The 22,957-nt window shown below is 45.8% G+C and overlaps 1 protein-coding gene across 1 annotated transcript in view; it reads right to left on the bottom strand.

Annotated features, from left to right (window-relative positions):
* plppr4 (phospholipid phosphatase related 4) overlaps window positions 1-22,957 on the bottom strand; it is a 31,848-nt gene that overhangs the window by 330 nt on the left and 8,561 nt on the right. The window contains exons 2-9 of the mRNA XM_022766784.1: window positions 16,116-16,301; window positions 12,123-12,252; window positions 11,735-11,930; window positions 6,325-6,382; window positions 3,643-3,816; window positions 339-1,383; window positions 168-278; window positions 22-116 (exon numbers count right to left, since the gene is read on the bottom strand). Coding sequence (XP_022622505.1) covers window positions 22-116; window positions 168-278; window positions 339-1,383; window positions 3,643-3,816; window positions 6,325-6,382; window positions 11,735-11,930; window positions 12,123-12,252; window positions 16,116-16,301 — 1,995 coding nt within the window. The remainder of the gene's footprint in view (window positions 1-21; window positions 117-167; window positions 279-338; window positions 1,384-3,642; window positions 3,817-6,324; window positions 6,383-11,734; window positions 11,931-12,122; window positions 12,253-16,115; window positions 16,302-22,957) is intronic.

Genomic DNA, 22,957 nt, shown 5'->3' with positions numbered 1-22,957 from the left:
GGTGGTGACGATGTGATTGACGCGTTTCCTGTCGATGGAGCCTTCACGTACGGAGTCTGAGCTCTCTGAGTCTCTGTTTAGATCGTTGAGCTCAAAGGACTGCCTCAAACTCCCACCTCCTCCTCCTGGTCCTCCTCCCGCTCCACCAGTCCCCACACCTCCACCACTTCCATTGCCATGATCCAGGGAGCGCCACCTCCACGACCCGCTTCCATCAGTGGACGGAGCTTGGATCACAGGCCTGTTGTTTTCCGGGTGGGCCTCCACTCGGACGATGGCTCCGGTGCTCCCTGAGATGCTGCCTGTGGTGCTGCCCAGTGAGCTGGGCCCGGTGTTGCTGGGGGGGTCTGGATCAGTTAGCACCCGGTAGCGGGCGGAGCCCTGGCAGCTCCCGGCGGCGCTGCAGCCGATGCTGCTTTCGTCTAAGCTCTTGGAGTGTGTCTGCAGCAGGCCCTGCTGCTTGGACATGGCGATGACCTGCATGATTCTGGGCTGGGAGTTCTGCCCCGTGTCGTTAGTCCTGCACGCCGCCGTCTTCTCTGCTGCTCTGTGCCAGTTCGCCTGAACGGTGCTGTTCACTGCCGACATCCCCTCGTTCCCTCCTCCTCCTCCCACCGTCCTCGGGGAGGCGACGCTGTAGTTCTCGTGAGCTTCCTCTGGTATGTGCACCAGCTGTGAAGACCCGGGTCTAGACTGCATGGAAATCCTGGCCCCTCCTGTGATGCCACTGCAGTTACTGGGCAGGGTGGTGCTGGCGCCTGTGGCCAGTTTGGACATGTATGCGTGACCGTCGAAGCCTCCGTTCAGACCCACGGCCGAGGGTTCGGAGCTGGACCGGAGCTCCATGCTGCCGTGGTGGTGCGGGTGCTGGGAGGACTGACCTGACGAGGAGTCCACGGAGGAGGAGAAGGAGTCTGGGACCTGCAGGGAGCATTTGTGGTTGTTCTTACTCTTCCACTGAGACAGAAGCTGCTTTGAGCGGCTGGAGTCCATGGAGGCGTGGTGGAGCGTGGCGGCGTGACGTCTGGCTGCCTCCTCATATGCTGCCATGGCCTGGGGGGTGTGCACCCGAGGGAGGGTGTGGCTAAAGGTCACCATGGCGTCTTTGCTCTGGGAGCCGCGGGGGGAGATCATCTCCACGTCTGCGCCGGCGTGCTTCATGCCGTCATCAGGCCTCTGCTGCTGGAGGCCCCGGTGGAGGAGGCCCTCAGAGTGGGAGGTGGGGATGCCCGGCTCCCCGGCCATGCTGGCTTTCATCTGCAGGTGGTGAAGGACGGCCTCCTGGCTGATGTGGGGCAGAGAGCAGGGGGGGCGGTGCAGCAGAGGAGGGGGGCTGCAGCTGGACTCCTCACTAGGCTGGAAGTTTCCCACTGCGTACAAGCCCTGAGGAAACACAGAGGTCGTTCAGAGTTAAACACTGACGATAGTTTCACTTGATGTTGTCCAACGATTTCAAACTAACTCACAGGAAACGGAGATGACACAGTTGTTCAAGGTTTTACACCTTTACCTGCGTGTTTAAAATCAACCACAGTTTTATTTACCAATTAGATAAGATGAATAAAATAATACGTTTCAACCAATCAGAGCAAACTACTCTCACAACCTTCATTAACGATCTGGGAGTTAATGAAGGTCCCATCAGTCCCATTAGTGAAAGTCATGCAGCTGGAGTTCAGTGAAAAACCTTGAGCCACATAACGCCGTCATCTCGGGATAATTATTCCGTTATCGACCATAACAGAGCTCTGTTATCTCCAGGTAACGGGATCAAACAGTATTTGTGAGTATGACCTTTCTCTGCTTCCGTAGCTCCCGTCACTCTACACTCAATAACCCACAATGCAAATGTATTAAAGTCAAAGACTGAAGCATCTCATCACTGAAGTATTCAGTCTGTGCAGGTGATGTGTGTGTGTGTCAGTGTAGAGTCACAGTATAGATCCTCACAGTATAGATCCTCACAGTATAGATCCTCACAGTATAGATCCTCACAGTATAGATCCTCTGGTCAAATGTTGTATTATTATAATATTATAATACAAGTGACAGTTGTTCAGAGTTTTACTTTAATACTTGATTTTAAAAATACTTCAGTAATCAAAAGTACATTTATTTATGACTACTGACTGATGACTGTCTGACTGACTGATGACTGACTGACTGATGACTGACTGACTGATGACTGACTGATGACTGACTGACTGACTAACTACTGTCTGACTAACTACTGTCTGACTGACTGACTGACTGACTGACTGACTGATGACTGACTGATGACTGACTGACTGACTACTGTCTGACTGACTGACTGACTGATGACTGACTGATGACTGACTGACTGACTAACTACTGTCTGACTAACTACTGTCTGACTGACTGACTGACTGACTGTAGAATAAACAGACTGTAGAATAAACAGACTGTAGAATAAACAGACTGTAGACATGAAAGCTGTTGTTTTTGTTTTACCTTCAGTCAGTGATGTCGTGTGGTCGTGTTAAACTCAGCAAACATTTAAACTAAATGAATCTTTCTTTGTAAAGCTTCAAACACAGACTTCAGATCAGACCACGGCCTCTGAAGAATCCTCTGCCTCGTCTTTATCTCACGTCTCCATCGTTAGGACGCTGAGCGGTTCAAACATGGCCGACAGAGGAGGAGTCGGCTGTGGTTGGTTTTTCTCCTGTGATGAACACAGTGTGTGGTCTCACATTTTAGAAATAAGATCATAGAAATGTAGTGGAGTCAAAGGTACAATATTTGTCTTTAAGTGTAGAGGAGTAAAAGTTAGAACTTTCTAAAACAAATAATGCTCAAGTACAGATACTTAAATAGAAATACACTGAAATACAGTACCCAAGTAATTGTACTTATTGTTACTGCTAACTGCTCGTACTTCCTGTTGAAGCCAGATGTTCCTCCTCTTCATCACTGACTGACTGTGACTGGTCTTTGCTCTGGGTTAGATGAGATTCAGTGTTTGATGTTACTGTTAATGTTACTTGTTAGTAACTTTGGATTCGTATTCCCTCCTCTCCACAAGGAGGCACACACCTGTGAAAGTACCTCCTCCCATCTAATAAACAGAGGCCAGGGTGGGGACAAACCCCCCCTCACCCTTTGACTTCTGTTTGTCTTGTGTCTTTTGCTTTATCGTCAGTCTAAGTAGGATTTTCTTCATCTTTCATTGTTGTGGATTATGTGTTATAACTTGATATCGTTTACTCTATCTGTTGTTCTAATTGTTAATTAATGAAGTAAGGCTAATTATTATTTGAAACATTGCGATTTAAAGGCCAGATTTTAGATTTGTGGGGCAGATTTTGTTTTCATGTTTTCCTCCTTTGTTGTTGGTAAACATCCTGGGAATCAACATCCTGTAAATAAATCACATAACTGATGGCAGCTCGTTTCCTGGTGGTTTGTGGCTGCAGTTACAACCTTAAGTACCAACCATTACTGAGAGACTTAATTTAGCACATATAACAACAGGCCTTGAATCGTGCTGGTGACAGACTCGACTTTCAGTGCCTCTAAATAAATCTAGCTACACTGTTTTCTGTTTTCCAGTTTCTGGTTGACGTCCATCCGGAGGACTGTACCACTGTAAAGGAAGCAGCTGATGGGACTGGCTCCTACCAGGTACACGGCGATAGCTCCTCCCAGCAGGAAGCCCAGGTAGACGTCGATGGCGTGGTTCTTGTACTGGATGATCCTGGTCAGACCGCAGATGATGGCGCAGATGACGAAGGAGAAGACCAGCAGGGGCTTGAGCAGCTTGGACGAGTCGGTCAGAGTGCTGTTGAAGTACATCTGTGGACACACCACACATTAATGATTTACTCTCCCGTGTGCTGGTCACAGGTGTAGAGCTGCTGGAGACACAGGAACGACGCTCAGCCACTTTATTTCTCCACGTGAGGAAATAAAATCTCCACAGGTCACATGATCAGGTTGAAAATCATCTACATTTTTAAGAGCTTGAAGATCTGATCACTAAAGAGTCTGTCATGTAGAGAGCTGATAGAAACTAATGGTCACAGTTTTCATATTGACCTTTAAGGTGTATTGATTGATTTCCAAACGTCAATCATACACTGAGGAACACACAGGAAAACATTCCACCTTAAAAGGCGGTAGCTGCCGGCAGCCTCTGAGCTGCTCAGATGGTTCATCAGTAAAAACATCTTTTCATTCATCCTTCACTCTCTGACAGTTTCTGTATCTGTGATGCTTTTACACAGAAACATGACAGAGTCGTCTGTTACACCTGGACAGAAAGCTAGCTTAGCCTAGTCTGTTAGCTTAGCTACGTTTTCATAGCCTAGCCGGTTAGCTTAGCTTCTCTTCTGAAGAGGTGTTTCCAATGTGGTTTCATTTGCTCGACACAAGTCAGTAAATGAAAACATTCAAAACACAAACTACTTGTGTTCATTCACCTGCTGCTTGATGCTAAGCTAACTACAACCTGCTACATCCATGGTCAGGTCTGATATCACCTTATTGTCAACATTGAGTCATGTTGACAGAATGAATGGCAGCAGAAAAAAATATAAAGAAAATAGTGTGTGTGTGTATATAAAGATATATATATATACACACACACACACACATATATATATATATATATATATATATATATATATATATATATATATATATATATATATATATATATATATATATATATATATATATATATATATATATATATATATATATATATATATATATATATATATATATATATATATATATATATATATATATATATATATATATATATATATATATATATATATATATATGTGTGTGTGTGTGTGTATATAAAGATATATATATATACACATACCTGCTTGTGAAGTAAAGTAGAATTCAGTCATTATATTGCACCTATCTATAAAATTAACAATTGTACAAATAAAGATAATATACCATCATACTGGACGTACACCTTAATATATACCTGCATAGTCTTAATTCATATACATCCTAATGTTCATATATGTTAATCCTGTTCATATACACCCACGTGCACATACATATACACATATACACAACTGAATGTCAAGTGGAGAATAATCACCTCTCATTGGTCTGATGGATGTTTGTCTGATGCTGCATCACATTCTGCTGATGAACCTGTTCATACATTCAGTCTGACATCTGATCATGTGATCACAGTTCACTGCTCTGTGTAAACCTGTCGCTGTAGCAACAGTGGTTACATAACCATAGAAACAAGCCACAACTTAACTGAGCGTGTGCACCACAGGTGAGCTTCCTGCTGTGAGTGAGAACACTGAGCTGCTCCATCACCTCTCACTTTGTCTTTAACTGAACACAGGGGTCACTTATCACTTATCCAGAGAGGCTGCTCGCTCTGTATCGGCTCACTGATGGAAACTGGCCTATCAGGTGGAGGGACGGTTCATGGTCCACAGAAGAACTTGGTGCAGATCTGGTGAAAGAGGAGGATCTCTTTCTTTAACGTTGTCTTTCACCTCCACTCCTGCAGAGCTCCTCTGGTGCACCTCCCTTCACAGTGAAACCCTCACAGACGGTCCAGACTGTCATCGACCTCCACTGACCTCCACCTGACCTCCACCTGACCTCCTGAATCACACCCAGACTCTGCTGCTGCCTTCAGAGACACTTCTGGGTCTGAACTCAGTCACGCTTCCTCTCAGCCTCTGTCATCACCGTCCTGCACACCAGACGTCTCAGTCCAGACTGTTCTGGTCTGTGGTTCTGTCAGAGGGCCGACCCGCTCTGTCTTCAGAGAGAGAGGCAGAGAGAGGGGGAATGACATGCAGCTAAGGGCTCGAACCGGGGCCGACTGCAGCGAGGACTGTAGCCTCTACACATGGGGCGGAGCTACTCGACGCCCCACTCGCTCTTATTCTAAACTTCACCTGATCTGTGATCTGAGCTGGTGGAAGAACATGTCTGGCCTCGGTGGAAGTACGGAGTCTACTGAGTGTCATTCTGGTTTGAATGGGTTAAAGTGAGTGTTCTTAGTTAGTCCAGATTTACTGTCTCACTCTGGTTCTTTCCTCCACGCTGTGTTAAATCCACTCATCTATAAACATGTCAGCTTCAGGAACAGAGAAGAGAGACACTGAAAACTCACCTGTGAAGGTGATGATCAGTCAGTGTAGATCCTGAATGACACACTTCATATTATTAATATTTCAGCATTACTGGACAAGGGGAAACAGGACTGTGGACAAACTCTCCTCCTGCCTCTCAGTCAGTCTGGTGCACACATCAAGCTGAGGCTGAACAGGGCCAAGTGTGTGGGAACAAACCGCTACTCACCGAAACGTAGACAGCGGCGAAGGATGCGAGGGTGGCGTGCTGCGATGGGAAGGATTTTCTGCAAGAGATGAAAGAGAAACAGACTCACTCACATCTGTGTGTGAGTCAACAGGAGGTGGAGACACACACACACACACACAGGCGTGATGAGGAATCTCACACACACACACACACACACACACACACACACACACACACACTGGTTGTTACAGGCTGGATGACTGAACCAAATGAGACGCTTCTTTTCATCCTCGTCAAGCTTTTGTTCACGCTAGAAACTCCAAAATAATCCAACAAAGGCTCCACGTCTCAGTCTGATGCTACGAGACAAGCAGCCGACCAACACACAGACACACACACACACACACACACACACACACACACACACTGCGGTGAAGAAGGAGCTTGACTTACAAACTGAGAGTGAACATGTGGCCCAGTTTCTCTGTGAGCAACATCCCAGTGACCTACTTCTGACAACTCCACCCTCCTCTTCCTCACTCCTGACTCTGCATATGTGTGTGTGTGTGTGTGTGTGTGTGTGTGTGTGTGTGTGTGTGTGTGTGTGTGTGTGTGTGTGTGTGTGTGTGTGTGTGTGCCTTAAACCAACACTTAACATCTGGAGTCATAAAAAATGCATTCATATGAAAACTGCCACTGCATAAAATAACGCTCTTTAACATGAATGTTTATATTAATATGCATGTTATTGTGCGTATATCAGATTATTACAGGATATTACAAGTTTATCTGAAGTGAATCTGAGATGAACCGTCTCTACCAACAGTTCCCTCCATATGATCCATGTGACCCTGTTTGTTTTGGCCTCTACCTGCTTCCTGTGTTTTGCTCAGATACTTCCTGATTACCTGACTGGCTTCACCTGGTTGGAGCCTGTTTAAGCTGAAAGGTTCTAAGATGGCCGCTCTCTCTCTCTCAGCTCTGAGGGCTGGTGCCATCTTGGTTTCAGGCTTCAGTTCTTGTACAGGTAGTTTAAGTTGGCTTCCATTTCCCAACACCTCCACCACTGATGTCACTTCCTGTGGTTAGCTCAGGCTGAGCCGAGTTATCCTTCGTGTTCCTTGTTATTCACCCGCTTTATCTGATTAACTTAGACTTAGCCTGATATTAAAATGAGATAAATGAATATTGACTGAGGATCTTTTAATCTTTTAACGATCTGTGTGAACAGGAGGAATAATTACAGTAAAGAAAAGCCTGTTCTAAGTCTACATACAGGAGCATCTGAACCACCCTTTAAATAATGAACTTTATCTCCGACAGTGTGTCATGCTGCTTCATCACATCCATTTTAAACCTCACTGCTTCCTGCACTGAACACACGTCTGTATTCACCTGCTGCTGATGTTGTTCAGCCTTTTGACCACCTGGTTCCTGGAACTCAGGGGCCCTGGGCCCTCAACTGGTTTGTGTTTCCACTGCGTCTTAAGAAGCGTGAAGATTAGACCAATTAAACTGATAAAAGATTAAAGACGACGCCTTTGTTCCTCACAGTTTTCACATACAAGGAAACAATAACAGAGTCGACTCTGTAACTCACTAATGAACAGACACACAGGTGATGATCATCCTCGCTGAATCTGATCAAACAGGAAATGGTTTTTAGTGAAAGTGAAGAAGCTTGATTTAAACATGAAGATGTTTCACACTAATAGAAAAACACTGACAGAATAAACTGAGTGGATAAGACGGACGTTATCAAGCCCCACTAGGAAAGATAAGCTCCATGTATGTGAGAAGAGACGGAGGCTGGATCGTGTGAATGACTGATTTCTGTTTATTTATATTTCTTCTAAAGACTTGTTCCAATGAACCTACTCCATCTGCACAGATTAATATTCGTTATAACAGGAGGAGAAACTTGTTTCTCTGCGTCGGCGACCATCATGTCAACGCAAATTCTCCGGAACACGTTCAGGGAATTTCTTCACGTGTGGCGCAAACATTCACTTGGACTTCAGGATTAACAGATTTTGGTCATTAAAGGTCAAAGGTCAAAGGTCAGTGTGACCTCACAAAGTGTCACACAGATGTTTAATATTTCCTCTGACTCTGGATAAACAGGATGTGGAACTAGTCTGAGTGGCGGAGGGATACGACCATGGGGAGGTGGTCCTAGTTTTTTTGTTGGTTTTGTGTCAGTGCAGCAATTCCTATATTGTTATAATTGTAGAGTATATTGAATGTAGAAAATGGTTTAAAGTTCAGTTTCTCCTCTTCATGTTCTAGCTCTCTTGCTCTCTGGTTTACAGCCACTCACATACAGTATATTATATATTTGTTTTTAACACCTACACCTGTGTACCTGGTTCTAATGTTAATGCTAGTGTCTCCATCATTGACAGATCGTGGGCTGGAGGATAGTTGTACTCCTGTGCAGCAGTACAGCGTTGTTATAGAACCGTGTTCGTCTCATGTTGGAGCTGTTTGATCGGTGTGTTGCAGGATGTCGAACGTCAGCAGTCGAGTCATTAGTTCCAGTTTGTCCTTCAGGCGGCACCTCGCTGTGTCTCCAGGTTTGGTGCAGATTTAACAGGGAGCTTACACAGAGAGTCAGTCAGTGTCCTTCAGACTAAAACCAGGGAACAAAAGTCACATGTTCACAGTGAACACCACAGATTATTGTCTGCAGTCTGCACCATGCACTGAAACGTATCTGTGGCTATTTTTAGGCAGGTGTAGGGTAAATCCCTCCAACCAGAGGAGGGAAGCTGCCACACACCTCTGGATGATTTTAGTCACCCCCTGACCTTCCCTTTAGCTCCCTGTCAGAATAAAAGTTCCACAGAAGCCAGACTACAATTAAATGTAAATAAAGACATCTAGAGCATTTGAATGAATTGATAGTGACTCTAAATGTTACATGTATGTTTCAGGATGACCTCCGGCCCAGACCATAAAGACTCACGTAGTCTTTGCTGCAGGGAGGCAGGTCGTTGTTAGAGCAGGTTAATAATAACCGTGGTTCACAAACACTGCAGAGAAACAGCTTTTCATGCTGCTCTGGAAACCAGACTGAAGCTCCGGCTGAGAGCAGAAGACTGTGTTGATGCCAGGAGCGGTGGGTTATATTTAGACCCTCGTACTCTGCAGCCAAAACGACGTGCGTCCCAAACACACGGGTCGAACTGAGACTCATCCAGCCCCGCCCACGTCCCTCTGCTGCCTCCTGACACACACACACACTCATCACACCTCATCACACCTCACAGGAACCAGCCTCCATCAGGTCCCTGCTTTAATCAGAGACAGACTCAGTGTTGGTGTCGATCCCGAGAAACTAACGGCTGAATCACAGAGAATCAAGTCACAGTTGTCTGTCAGCAGAGAAATTAAAGAACAGCCTCTTTTTCTGTGAACAGAGTCCTCTTGTGCCTGTTCCTGTTTCCTGTTCCTATCCCTGTTTCCTGTTTCCTGTTCCTATCCCTGTTTCCTGTTCCTGTTCCTGTTCATGTTGCCTGTTCCTGTTCCTGTTCATGTTGCCTGTTCCTGTTCCTGTTCATGTTGCCTGTTCCTGTTCCTGTTCATGTTGCCTGTTCCTGTTCCTGTTCATGTTGCCTGTTCCTGTTCCTGTTCATGTTGCCTGTTCCTGTTCCTGTTCATGTTTCCTGTTCCTGTTCCTTTTTCTTTTCCTGCTCTTGTTCCTTTTCCTGTTTCCTGTTCCTTTTCCTTATGTTGTTCCTGTTCCTGGTCCTGTTCCTGTTCCTGGTCCTGTTTCTGTTTCTGTTCCTGTTCCTGTTCATGTTTCCTGTTCCTGTTCCTGTTTCCTGTGGATCTTTTAGTTTTTTCTTATTTCATTCATCGTTACTTCCGTGAAGCTTGTCTGTTTCTCTCTGTAGTTGAGGTAAACGAAGCTCCACTCTCAGGATCTGCTCTTATATTTCTGAGTTTGGACACTTTGTTTTGGATTTTTCTTTAGTTCCTGTTTTACTTTGAAAGTATTTACCTTGTCTGTCTCGTGTTTGTCTTTACTTCCTGTCTGTGTCCTGTTTCGCTCCTCAGTGATTGTCTGCCCCGCCCTGATGTGTTTCCCCTGTGTTCACCTGCCTCTCTGGCCAACTCAACAGAACTGTTATTAACGTTGTCCCTGTCAAATAAAGCTAAAAGTTGAGTAAGTTTTCTAGTTCATCCTGTTTTTTGTTCCCTTTCAGTTCCTGAGCTTTGGCCTTTCGTTATGGGCATGAGATTTATTTGCCCCACCTGACTGGATTTAGTTTCTGCATTTTAGTAAAACTTCTCTGTTTCTGTTGCATAAATAAATCTATTCGCCACCTGCCTGAGGAACATGTCCAAACTAAGAAAACTGGCATCGAAGGCCGAATTGGAGATGATCATTCATGCGTTTATTTTGTCCGGGTTAGATTACTGTACCCGTCTTTTTAGTTGTGTGAATAAGAAAGAGCTCGACCGTCTCTTCAGAGCACCTGTCACACCTGTTCCAGCATCACTTCACTGGTTACCACTTCCTCTTAGATTTCATTTTAAAGCTCTGGTCCTTACTTTTAGATTCTTGCACGGACAAGCTCCTTCTTACATCTCTGACTCGATACAACTTCACACTCCTGCAGTCTCAGGTCGTCAGGTCAGAGGCTGCTCGTGGTTAACCACACCCACTTAAAGACCCGAGGGGACCGATCCTTTCGAGCAGTGGAAGGCGCCGCCTCCCTCTTTACGTTGCTTTAATTCTGTTGATTCAAACAGACTTTTTATGTTTGTCTGATCTTACGTCTCCCCATTGTGTTTCTGTCTTTTATTGTGAAGCTCTTAGTGATTTGTACCTGTCAAGGTGCTGTATGAATAAACTTTACTTACTTACTCCTGGTTCGTCTTCTGCATTTGGGTCCAAAGTAAAATCTGACAGACGGAAGTGACTGAAGCGGACCCAGCAGACACTCTTAAAGAGGCTCCGCCGCCTCAGAGGACTGAAGGTGTCTCACCTGCTAGCTTCTACTGAGGAACAGGAAGCGACAGTTCCAGTGTTGACTCAGAACCTGGCTTCATCGAAGCCTTTCATCTACTAAAATGTTTTCCAGACCTGTAAAGAGTTCTGGTCGTGTCTGACCCCGAGCCTGTCATCTCATTCACCTGTGCAGTCAGCCTGTGACCCATCACCCTGTGTGGACCCGGAGTCTCCAGACCCCGTCTGATTCAGACCTGGACCACCCTGAACTGTCTCTTTCCTGGGCGACATTTAGGGGGTGGAGCCTCAGTAAAGAAAAGAAATGGTCCAACCTCAGAAATAAAAGGGGCAGATCATGGTTTCCTTGTTTTCCTCTCTAATGTCGCTGATATTTGGCACAAAATGTGTTTATAACGCATCACAAAGCTCATGAAGTAAAGTGCTGGTATGAGAATCACAGTCTTTGAATAAAGCCTCTTCCCTCCCTACCTGCCCTGGTTGATGGCCGCGGGGTCGGATCCCGAGCAGATGTCCTCCATGACGTAGGGGTTCTGCTCACAGCTGATGTTGAGCGTGGTGTAGTTGGGTTTGCACACGGTGAGGAAGTAGGGCGTCGGGTATCCTGTCATCAGCTGGAGGATGTCGGTGATGAGGGCGGTGGCACAGAGACCGAACGCGTGGACGCCTGAGGACAGAGGAGGGTGTGACGTCAGCGAGGGGAAACGAGCTGAACACGTGACGAATACAGAAAATATCATTATTAGATTTAATATCAGCAGATGACGGCTGATGCTGAACGTTAATGTTCATGAACAATAAGGCGGAGCAGCAGGAACTCATCATCAGTTTCCACACGGACAGGAAGGAAGTCAGGTACCAACGAAGCGCACGGCTCTGCGTATGAAGGAGTTGAAGTTGCAGCCGGCGGCGTTGATGTTCGCCTCTGCGCAGGCGCCACTCTTCCTCCGAGACAGACAGCAGAACAAGATGGCCTCTCCAATCATGATCTGTACACACAACAACAACAACACACCTGTTACAGGTGACTTCACATGCAGACGTCACTGTTAAAATCCCGGTTTTGAAAGCAAACATTTATTTATTTATTTACGCTGTAACTGGTTTGTTTTGTTTTAGTATTTTATTATTTTATCTTTTTATCTTAATCTTTGTGTTTCATCAGTTCCTGTTATTATTTTATTGCTTTATTTATTTTATTTGTGTGTGTGTGTGTGTGTGTGTGTGGGGAGGGGGGGTGTTTATTGCTAATATCCTGTAAAGCACTTTGTGTTACATTGTTTGTATGAAAAGTGCTGTACAAATAAAGCCTGATAGATAGATAGATAGATAGATAGATAGATAGATAGATAGATAGATAGATAGATAGATAGATTGATTAATTGATAGATTGATTAATTGATTGATTGATTGACCAAAGTGCTGTACAATAAAATGTGATGCGTTAACTGTCTCATGGTCGGAGACAGATGGAGACATGTGGGTTTTAAAGTTAGACTTAAAGAGATGGAGTCTCCATACCTGCAGCATATCCCAGCATGCACTGGGTGATGTAATGTAATATTCTGTTATAACCTGCGATTAAGCCCCCCCCCTCCCTCTCTCTACCCCCCCTCTCCTGGAGGATGAAGAGAAAGCTGCTGCACATGAAGAAGAATAGAAGAGAGAGAGATGATAGAGAGAGAAGAAGAAGCATCAGAGGGACAGAGGGGGGATTAGGAGTATTTAGAGGAGGGCCTCCAGGGATCTAATAATACTGACACTCACACTGAAACCAGAGATTATCTGAGGAATTTAAAGCATATTCTCCTGGAAAAGGAGAAACAGCTGATTTCTCTCATTTTCCCTCTTTAGATTCTTTGTTTTATTCAGACTAAAGGGATTCTTACTGAGATTTTTAAAGGTTTCCTGTCAGAGTGTAAAAACATCTGGACAACATCACAATATCAATCAGGTTTAACAACATAAAGAAGATATTAAAGAAAAAAAACTGAATAAAAGAATAAATAAACAAAAACAAACAGGCAAAATAATTCAGATTCTTCAGATTCTGGCTCAATATATTTTTTTAAATAAGCGCACTTACACTGTGCATTGTTTGAATTTTATAGGGCAGATGCAGCCGTGAAAATCTTACTTTATATGTATACATACAGTATATATCTATATATATATATATATATATATATATAGATATATACAGTATATGCTGCTCCTGCTGCTCCTCTAAACTGAATCTAAACTGAATCTACTGCAGCTACAACACTGACTGTGGAACCTCACCCACCTCTAATAAGCTGAGCTGTCACTTTAATGTTTAATAAAGGCTCATTGTCTTATCATGACAACGATGTAACTCTGTTTCCCTCTTTTCTTTTTCATGAAGGAGGAATTAAAGAAGTGAATTTGGAGGATCCCTTCAGGGCCCCTGGGGGCCACACATTCAGCCTTAGGGGCCATTACACCGGATGTTTTTCCATCCTGCAGGACTCAGAACAGCAGAACCGCTCCACTACCAGAGACTGAAATCCATTATTGATGATACTAATGCAGCATCAGTGGGGGGGGGGGGGGGGGTTTTTTATCCTTAAAAAAAAAAAAATGGAAAAATGATCCTGGAAAAAAATGTCTCTTGCCTTTCAGGGTTTCCGTAGAAACGACATAACTCTGTGAAAGTAGTTCCTGTTAAACTGTAAGTAAACATATGAGTAAAGTGGATTTGGTCCTTCTCAGACATGTTGGTGGACGTCGGCCTCCTGTTCACTGACTGATAATAAACTGCATGTACTGATTCAACACCATCTCTATTTCCTCATGATCACAACCAGATCACCTGCAGAGGTTACTTACTATCAGGAAACATGTTTTTATGGAAACATTTGTTCTTTGAAAAATACACCTGAACTGACCTCTGGTTCTAATTGTGACCTGACTCAAAGAGGTATTGATTTGTTCAGATCAGATTTGTTTGATCAGATCAGTCGTCGGGTCAGTGACTGAACTAAAAGCTAAAGAACCTGCTGCAGCTCGTTCAGTGTCTTCCTCAGGTCTCATGGTTTCACCAGAACAAGCTTTTCCCATAAGCCCCGTGGGCAAGTGAGAGTCAGCAGCCTGTGAGAGGGATCCTGACCCGAGGACCGGGGGGGCCTCAGGTGCATGAGCGGGAGATGATGTGAGGAGAGACGCCATCAGCTGATCTGAGTCTGTTGATGTGTGATAGAAAAAATAAAAGCAATAAAAGAAAATATCCTGTCGGACTGAAATCAAAGAGGCGGTGTGAGATGTGAACGTCTTTGATGTTGAGTTTTCCCTCATCGAGCTGCTGAGACACTCCGGGGCTTCTGGGAAGACGCCGTGGTTTTTACTTCTTTGTGTCTCTTCCGCCAAACATCACAATGGAGCTGAGGATGAAGGTTTTGATTTGGAGCCTGGAAGGCGGGAAGATGGCGAGGACGCTCATCACTCATGTTTTATAATCCTCTAAATATCAACTGTGTGCCGGGAGAGTCATGGTTAGTACTTCCTGTCCAATCAGGGAGCGAGTCCGTCCCACTGACTTCCATTAGTATCAGCCCGTCCCAGGGTTGACTCTGGCTGGTGAATGTAGAAGCAGGTATGTTTGTCCTCACAGAGCCACCGTAGTCTCCTCCGGTCTGAACCTGAGTGAGACCGCTGAGTTCACCTCCGACAAACAAATCCAACCAGAGAGAAAACAGACCTGAGTCTGACTGAACAGAGCACACAGTGACTGCAGCTCTCATCAGCAGGCACCTGGACACACCTGGACACACCTGTCCCCATGCAGAGCCTTTAACACACATTAAACTGAACCATGTGACCCTTTTTCTTCCTGCTTAGGTCACATGATGACAGAAAGCCATGGGATACAGATAAAAGCTCTGAGGACTGTGGACTGTCCCACACACCTGCTGCTGTCACCTGCACCAGTAAAGATGGTTCCATCACAACCTGGAAATGTCACCGATTAAAGAGTTTAGATTTTCTGTTTCAATAAAAATATAGATCTTAAAGTGATTTGCTGACGTGGTGTTATTGTTTCAGAGGTGCGTAAAGTAACAGACACTTTAGAACTTCCTGTCAGAACCTTTCAGAAAGAAAGAGAACTTTCTTGTGCTTTTATTTTGTAGGCAAAAACCACTAAAGAGGAAGTGATTCTGAGGGTAACTGTTGCTGCCATGACGGGGGGGAGGGGGGGGAGGGGGGTCTCTATGAGGACATTATAACTAAATAATCCAGATGTTATTGCTGGGTAGTGATGATGACCACTGGTGCAGAGGATCATAGTGATCACGTGGATGAACAGGTCTCCTGGTTCTGGAGGGACCAGATCCGGATCCTGAACTCAGACCGTCTATACCTCCAACATGTTGGTGTGTTCACAGCTGATATCCTGCTAAAGATCATTCAGTCAAAGACATGAGCAGCAGGTGAAGAGATTCAGACACAAACAGGAACTGGAAGAGTGACTCAAGAAGAAGTTAGTTCATGTTAAAGACTAAAGAACACAGGTAGATATTCAGGTGTCATGAACACAGGTAGATATTCAGGTGTCATGAGACTAAATGTCACTGATTTAAAAACTGTTACAGCTGACGTCTGAATTAAATCCCACAGCTGTTATTTCACATCTCTTCTCTATGAGCAGGAAACTCATTAAAGTGAACTGTGCCTCCACTCCAGGATGTTAGCTGTGAAGCTAACACCATCATCTGAACACCTGACCCCTCAAAGGTTAAAGACGTCTATCCACCTCTGTTCAAACAGCTGATCTAGCTCCTCCAACATGGCCGCCAGAGGGAGAACAGTTTCCTGTCTTGTCATTGGTCCTTACCGTGATGGCGGGTCCAGCGAAGGCCAGGCTGAGCAGCATCAGCAGGGGGATGACCTCGTGGTTGGGGTCGATGTAGGGCAGGCTCAGACTGCGGTCGTGGCAGGTGAAGCCGGACTTCACCGGCTTGAAGACGTCCGTCCACTCCAGGAAGTACAGACTGACCACGGACGACACCAGGATGGGCAGCTGATGACGGAGAGGAGAGACGAAGGTGTGAAGGGTCAGAGCGGTGAGCGGCTGAGGCAGACGCAGCTTTAACAGATTGTCAATGAATAAATAAATAGATAAACAGGCAGTGAACGCTGCAAATGTCCCATCAGCCCACGGTTCAACGAACAAGCTAATTCGATTTGATAATGAGGACGGAGGCGAGGAAAACAGTTTTCATGACCTGGGGGTGGGAGGTCGGGGGGTGGGGGGGGTGAAGGTGATGGAGGTCGGCATGTGGAATTAACTGCTCTTATAAACATGGAGTTCTCCGGCTGATCTCAGCTCAGATCTGGTGAACGGCTGCAGTGACTTCAGAGACCCGTCTCTGAGCTCTGAGCTGCTGGAGGTTACTGCAGGATGTCCAGTCCTGTCAGGAGCACTGAGCCCACACTGACTGATCTCCCCTGAGACTCCTGGAGCTGCCACCTCCTCACCGACACACGTCACAGGTACCGAGGAGGAAAACTAAAGACTTCACTCTTATTATACATTTTCAGAACCATTCTGACCCTAACCCACCTGTGGTGCTGACTCTGGGCAGTGACTGAAAGAGTGAGATCACAGATACAAGCGGCTGAGCTGAGTCTCCTCTGCAGGAGGTCTGGGCTCAGCCTCAGAGACAGAGTGAGGAGCGGGGAGTAGAGCCGCTGCTCCTTTGTGTTGAAAGGAGCCAGGTGTGGTGATTCAAGCATCTGGTTAGGATCCTCCTGGGAGCCTCACTGCGGAGGTCGTCCAGGCACCAGGCCTCGGGGCACACCCAGGACACACTGGAGAGATTATATATCTCACCTGGCCTGGGAGCACCTCAGGGTCCCGCAGGAAGTACTTCACTTCTCATAGTCCCACCAGTCTGGTCCATAGACTTTTACAGGATAATGTCCAGCAGATACAAAACCTCTTTAGAGATGTATGATGCTGGTTTATGGGGAAGGTGGAAGAGACAAACTGTGTTTGTGTCTGCAACTCTCTTAATGTGTTTGTAGATTAAACTTTATCAGCTGTGACAGAATCTTTAAACAGTCGGTTCATGAGCTTCTGACTGAAATGATCTAAACCATCAAATAATATTTATGATAAATAATATTTATTAATCAAGACAAAACAAACACATGATCATGAGCCCTTCAGTGAAAGGCTGCTCATACAGCTGCAGATCTGTTTGGATACTTCTCCTTGAAACAAAGAGGAGATGGAAACTCAGACATCCACACACCAGCACTCAGCCGTTCTGTTGTGACAGAATATTTCCCAGCAGCCCCTGGGGCTCTGTGGTGTCCCATTAAAGAGCACCACGCAGGAGCGAGGTGCGTGTGTCGACAGACAGCTGATGTGTAACTGAAGGCGGTAAAGTTTGGACTGCAGTCTGATTCTTGGGTGGGAGGTGAACGAGGCCTCCAGCATCACGGGCTTCATCATGCAGCTTAATGCCCTGATTCACTGCTGCACAGGCGCCGCTGCTACAGCTAATGCTAAGTAGAGCAGTGTGATGGAGGAGGGCCCCGCTGGGAGCCCCACAAAGGGGGATCTCTTCAAGTCACACACACACACACACACACACACACACACACACACACACACACACACACACACACACACACACACACACAGAGCCTCTGTTTGCACTTCCTTCTCTTTGTGTGTTGCACATTTCTGCCAGAGGTCGGTCACTCACTCACTCACTCACTCACTCACTCACTCACTCACTCACTCACTCACTCACTCTTTCCCTCCGTCTTCACAGAGAGAGAGGTTTCATCTGGCTCTGGACCAATCAGGAATGAGGACATGTGGAGAGACGGAGAGACGGGAATGAGACAGGTAGAAGGAAGAATTAGCAAACCAAAGACTGCAGGTGTGAGTAACAACGTCCTGTATCAACATCTGTAATAATGATTCTCTTCGCATCTTCAAACCCACCTGAGGACACACCTCCCCCCTGCTCATTCTGCTGAACTCTGTGTAACACCAGCGTTTAATCATATTTATCTTTTATTCTTATTTTAATTCATTTCATCTTTTACTGTGTGTTGGTGTCCTCGAGTGTCTTGAACGGTGCCTATAAATAAAAGTATTATTAATATTATTATTATGAATGGTTTGGGTCTGTGTGTCGGATGAAGCAGTCTGTTTGGATCATACAGGAACAAAAGAGAAGCTCATTAATATACATCCACTCTGATCAAGGTGTGCTGCAACTAACTTAAGGTCTGATGATGCTGCTGCTCTGTATCTAGGCAACGCAGCATCTCCTAAAGGGTTTCACAGTTTCTACCTTTCAGACTTGAGAGTTCAGAGATCTTCGCCTACAGCTGCGTCACGTGATCTAGAGATTCAGCATCTCGCCTATTTTTCACATGTGACATGTCTCACAGCAAAAACAGAGAGAAGACCTGATGATGTCATAGTGACATCACACCAGCAACATGACATGAAGCTGACACCTTCACTACAGTTTCAGGGTCTAGTCTGAATCTGAATGTGACACAGACATGAAGAAATAGAAATATGTTTTAACCATTGAGACATTTTAGTTTTCTGTCAAAAATAAATCAGAAGTGAATTATAATGAAAAGAAATCATGTTACTCTGCAGCAGGTCAGTGATGCTAGCCGCCACGCGCACACACACACACACACACACACACACACAACCACACACACACACACACAACACGACACACACACACACACACACACACACACACACACACACAGCCAGTGTGTTCCTGGAGTAAGTTTCTTTGCATGTCACTGTCAGTGAGTGTGGGTTAATGAGGAACAGTGTGAATCTACAGACAGGAACATATCGTATGTTGTGGCCGCTGACCAATAGTCCATATTGACACGGCGGCCATTTTCCTCTGATGTCACGCTGAGGGTGGGGGCCTCTGGTTGAGGAGAAATGGTTGAAAAACACATTTACTTCATCGTCACTCGACCAAACTGATGAGGGTTCAGGTTCAACTGCTGATCGATCAGGAGGCGGAGACGTGACAACGATCACCTGCTGCACAACAGAACCACACTGTCCTCTCCGTGACTGAGTTTCAGCTTCCCACCCCGAGCCTGACCTCAGAGGAAAATGGTAAAGTAAAGCCTGGACATGAAGTGTGGCACACACCCAGTGCTGCCTGGATGTTGATGGTGAGAGAATGATTATCTTATAAACTGCTGCCTCCATCCAAACAGCTGCAAACTAAATGTGAACAGAGGGAAAAAGCTACAGGAACGTCTGTAACCACCACACAACAGCACAACAACACAACAACACAACCACACAACAACACAACAACACAACAACACAACAACACAACAGCACAACAACACATCACATGATCAGTGTCAGCGAGCAGCAGAGGGAGGAGGAGGAGAGATCAAACGTTTGGATTGTGATTGTTCCTTTAAAGAAGCTCCTAAGCCGCTTTAAACTGGATCATGAAGCAACACGTCAACAGGATGCATCTCTGCATCCCACTTGTGCCATATTGAAGCCATCCCCTGCAGCCCCTCCCCCTCCCTCTGTCAGGTCTGCTTTCTTGGCAGCCTCCCTCACCTCCATCTCTCATCCAGCAGCCCGGCTCGTGGAGATGAGATATGTAGGTCAGTGGTGTCAGCGCTCGCTCTGCTCATGCTCCTGGAGGAATATCTCCTCACGTCACGCTGCAGCTCTGCAGGAGAGCCTGTGTTCTCCTCCATCTCTGATTTATTCAGGACAGCAGCAGCTAACTTCATCTGATACGCTTCAGTGTCTATACATGTTCCTGCGTTTCCTTTCATTTGATGCTGAGTCGAGTCATTTCATGGTAAAGCTGCAGGATTTATACGTGTGCAGCTCAGATCACAGGAAACAACTTTTAACCATCAGTGGATTTCTCAGAGGAAAGTAGAAGCACCTCCTTGTGGTCGTATCCCTCCTCCGCTCAGACTAGTTCCAGGTCACTTCCTGTTTATCCAGAGTCAGAGAGAATATCAACCATCTGTGTGAAGTTTGGTCATGATTGCTGTGACGTCTTGACTTATAGCTAAAAAGTGTTTTGTGAGGTCACTGTGACCTTGACCTTTGACCTTTAGCCACCAAAATCTGACCAGTTCATCCTTGAGTCCAAATGAATGTTTCTGGCAAATTTGAAGAAGTTCCTTCCCGGTGTTACTGAGATATCGTGTCCAGGAGAAAGAGACGCACAGACAACCTGAAAACATGTGGCCGCCGCTCTGACTGTCGCCGACACGGAGGAATAACGATCTGCACGAGACTGTTTCCTGTTCCTGCAGTTTGTGTCGGTCCAACACACATCAACAGTTGTTGTCTAGATAGTTGAAGCCAAAGACAACACGTGCGCAGGTGCACGAGGAAACGCTGCTCGAGTAATGACGTCAGCGACTCGTGCTCTGTGTTTCAGACACTGAAACACTGTAATGACACAGGTGGAGCTCATTCATGCTTCAGAACCCCATGAATTATAATGAGTCCATGACCTTTGTTCTACTTTCAGGACAAACTTTATTTTCAGCTGCGTCATGTTCAGGTTGAATGATGAGTATCATCTTGGCCCGTGTTCCTTCACCGAGCCGTTGGAGCCGGATCTGATTCCCTGTTTTCTGAACTCGTTTCTCTGTGTGTTTAAACTGGGGAAGTGTTCGGCCTCCTGCCACACGGCGCTCCAATGAAAGTTTTCCCGACAATAATCCCTCCGCCGGCTCCCCGGTGTTCCTGGCGGCCCCTCAGTGATTACAGAGAAGAGAGAGCGGTGAAGATACAGAGCACTTTGAATAATAGATGTGTAAAAATGGAAAGCAGGTTCCAGTGGGCTTTGGCTGGCAGTTATTTTGGGTGGGTGCCGGGCCGACAGTCATGGAGCTCTCAGAGAGTCGACGTGAACTCTGCCAACTCATGGGGATGATTTGGATGAAACAATGTGGAAGTGGCAGGAAGCTGCTTCTGCTGGTGCTAAAGAAGTTCATTATAATCTTGCATTATTTAAAACTGCTCTTGGCAACTTGGTACGACCCTGTCTCCTAGAAATGACACTGGTCCACAGATAAACTGCAGGTGTGTTCATTTACATATTTGGAAAATCAGAGACAACGTGTTTGTTTTCCACCAGAATAAAATACATGTGTAGATACACAGCCTCTTTAACTGCTGTGTTCCTACACACACACATCTGTGGTTCACACTGTATCACTACACACATCAGCTGTAGGCGTCAGACAGAGGAGTGCGTAGGAATACAGTAGTTAAAAGGCTGAGAAAATGTAGTTCGACAGATAAAGTTAAAACATCTAAAAGCAGCATCAAAAGCTGATCTGGTCATTTAAAACATGAAGCTTCAGCTTCTAAAAACCCAATCAGCAAATGAAATAAACCTGGGATCTGGGACTCTCTCTCTCGAGGAGGAAGAGATTTGTTTCCTCGTCACCCTCACCAGCTTGAGAAACAACTGTAGAGGATCCAACTTACCATCAATAACAAAGACAACCATGTCTTTTAAAACCTTCTCAAAACTTTTCATGATGCGGAGCAACAGGTGTGAAGTCGCCTGGTTCCTCTGCCTTTCTCTGGTTTGGGATTACAGTGGATGTTTTCCAGGTTGTAGGTATCTGGCAGTGGTTGTGGTACGACCCCAGCGGTTGTCTGGTGCCGCTCTCTCTCCCTCCAGGTGTTGCTCCTCCTCCAGTGACGAGGATGAGCTGCGCACAGGTGGATCTATTTTGCTGATTGTGGGGAGGTGACACGGGGAGGACGAGGGCTGAGTCGAGGGCCAGAGCGTGGCCAGAGCGCGGCCAGAGCGTGGCCAGAGCGTGGCCAGAGCGCGGCCAGAGCGCGGCCAGAGCGCGGCAGCGTGTTTCCTGCATGTGTGATACTCCTTGTGAAGGAGGCTGTTTTCAGACTTTGCCTGAGGTTCCTTTTTGTTCTCCGGTTGTTAACCCTGGAGGTTTAGAAGCCAGCGCTTTCTGTTGTTCTTTTTTTGCAGGACTTTTGCGTTTAATAATAAAAACCATTGGTTTCCTCACACTCTTGTTTTGCCTCCTCATCTACCTTTCCTCCCGGAGAGGGGACGCAGCCTTTGGTCTACTTGCACCTATGTTGCTGCCTAGTGTAAAGCACTTTGTACCGTGGGTTTAGAAAAGCAGCAGTGATCTGTACGCACTGAGGTAGCGGACAGCCGGTTCTTGTGTGTGCTATGAAATGTAGTCCTGCACCACTGCAGAGAAGTGCTCTATAAATAAAGATTATTCTCATTATTATTATTGTTATTATTGTTGTTATTATATAGGCCAACTTCTCTTGCCAAAAATGTAAGTATTTGATATTGAACTGGAGCTTTGATGCTCAGAGAGAAGCACACAGGGCTGAAGCTGACTCTGAGAGGCTGTTGTTCAGCACTGGTTTCTTCCTCCGGCAGAAAAGCTTCATGTCTGTCTTCATGTGCTGCAGAGAAGGTGTCTCTGACTGACTCTCTGTTGTTGCTGCCGGGACTTTTTACTGTTTGACTTGAGTAAGTGACGGTGAGGAGAGGATGTGCTGGAGGCTCACAGAGCAAACAGAGCAGTCGGAGCAGAGGGAAATCACGGAGCAGAATGTCTTATTATTCCTTACAGTGTCTTTCTGTGAACAGCCGTCCTCTGGGA

This window comes from Seriola dumerili, unplaced genomic scaffold, assembly GCF_002260705.1.
Source record: "Seriola dumerili isolate Sdu_G_001 unplaced genomic scaffold, Sdu_1.0 BDQW01001040.1, whole genome shotgun sequence".
In the NCBI taxonomy this organism is placed as follows: Eukaryota; Metazoa; Chordata; class Actinopteri; order Carangiformes; family Carangidae; genus Seriola; species Seriola dumerili.
This window is presented reverse-complemented; position numbering and strand designations above follow the sequence as displayed.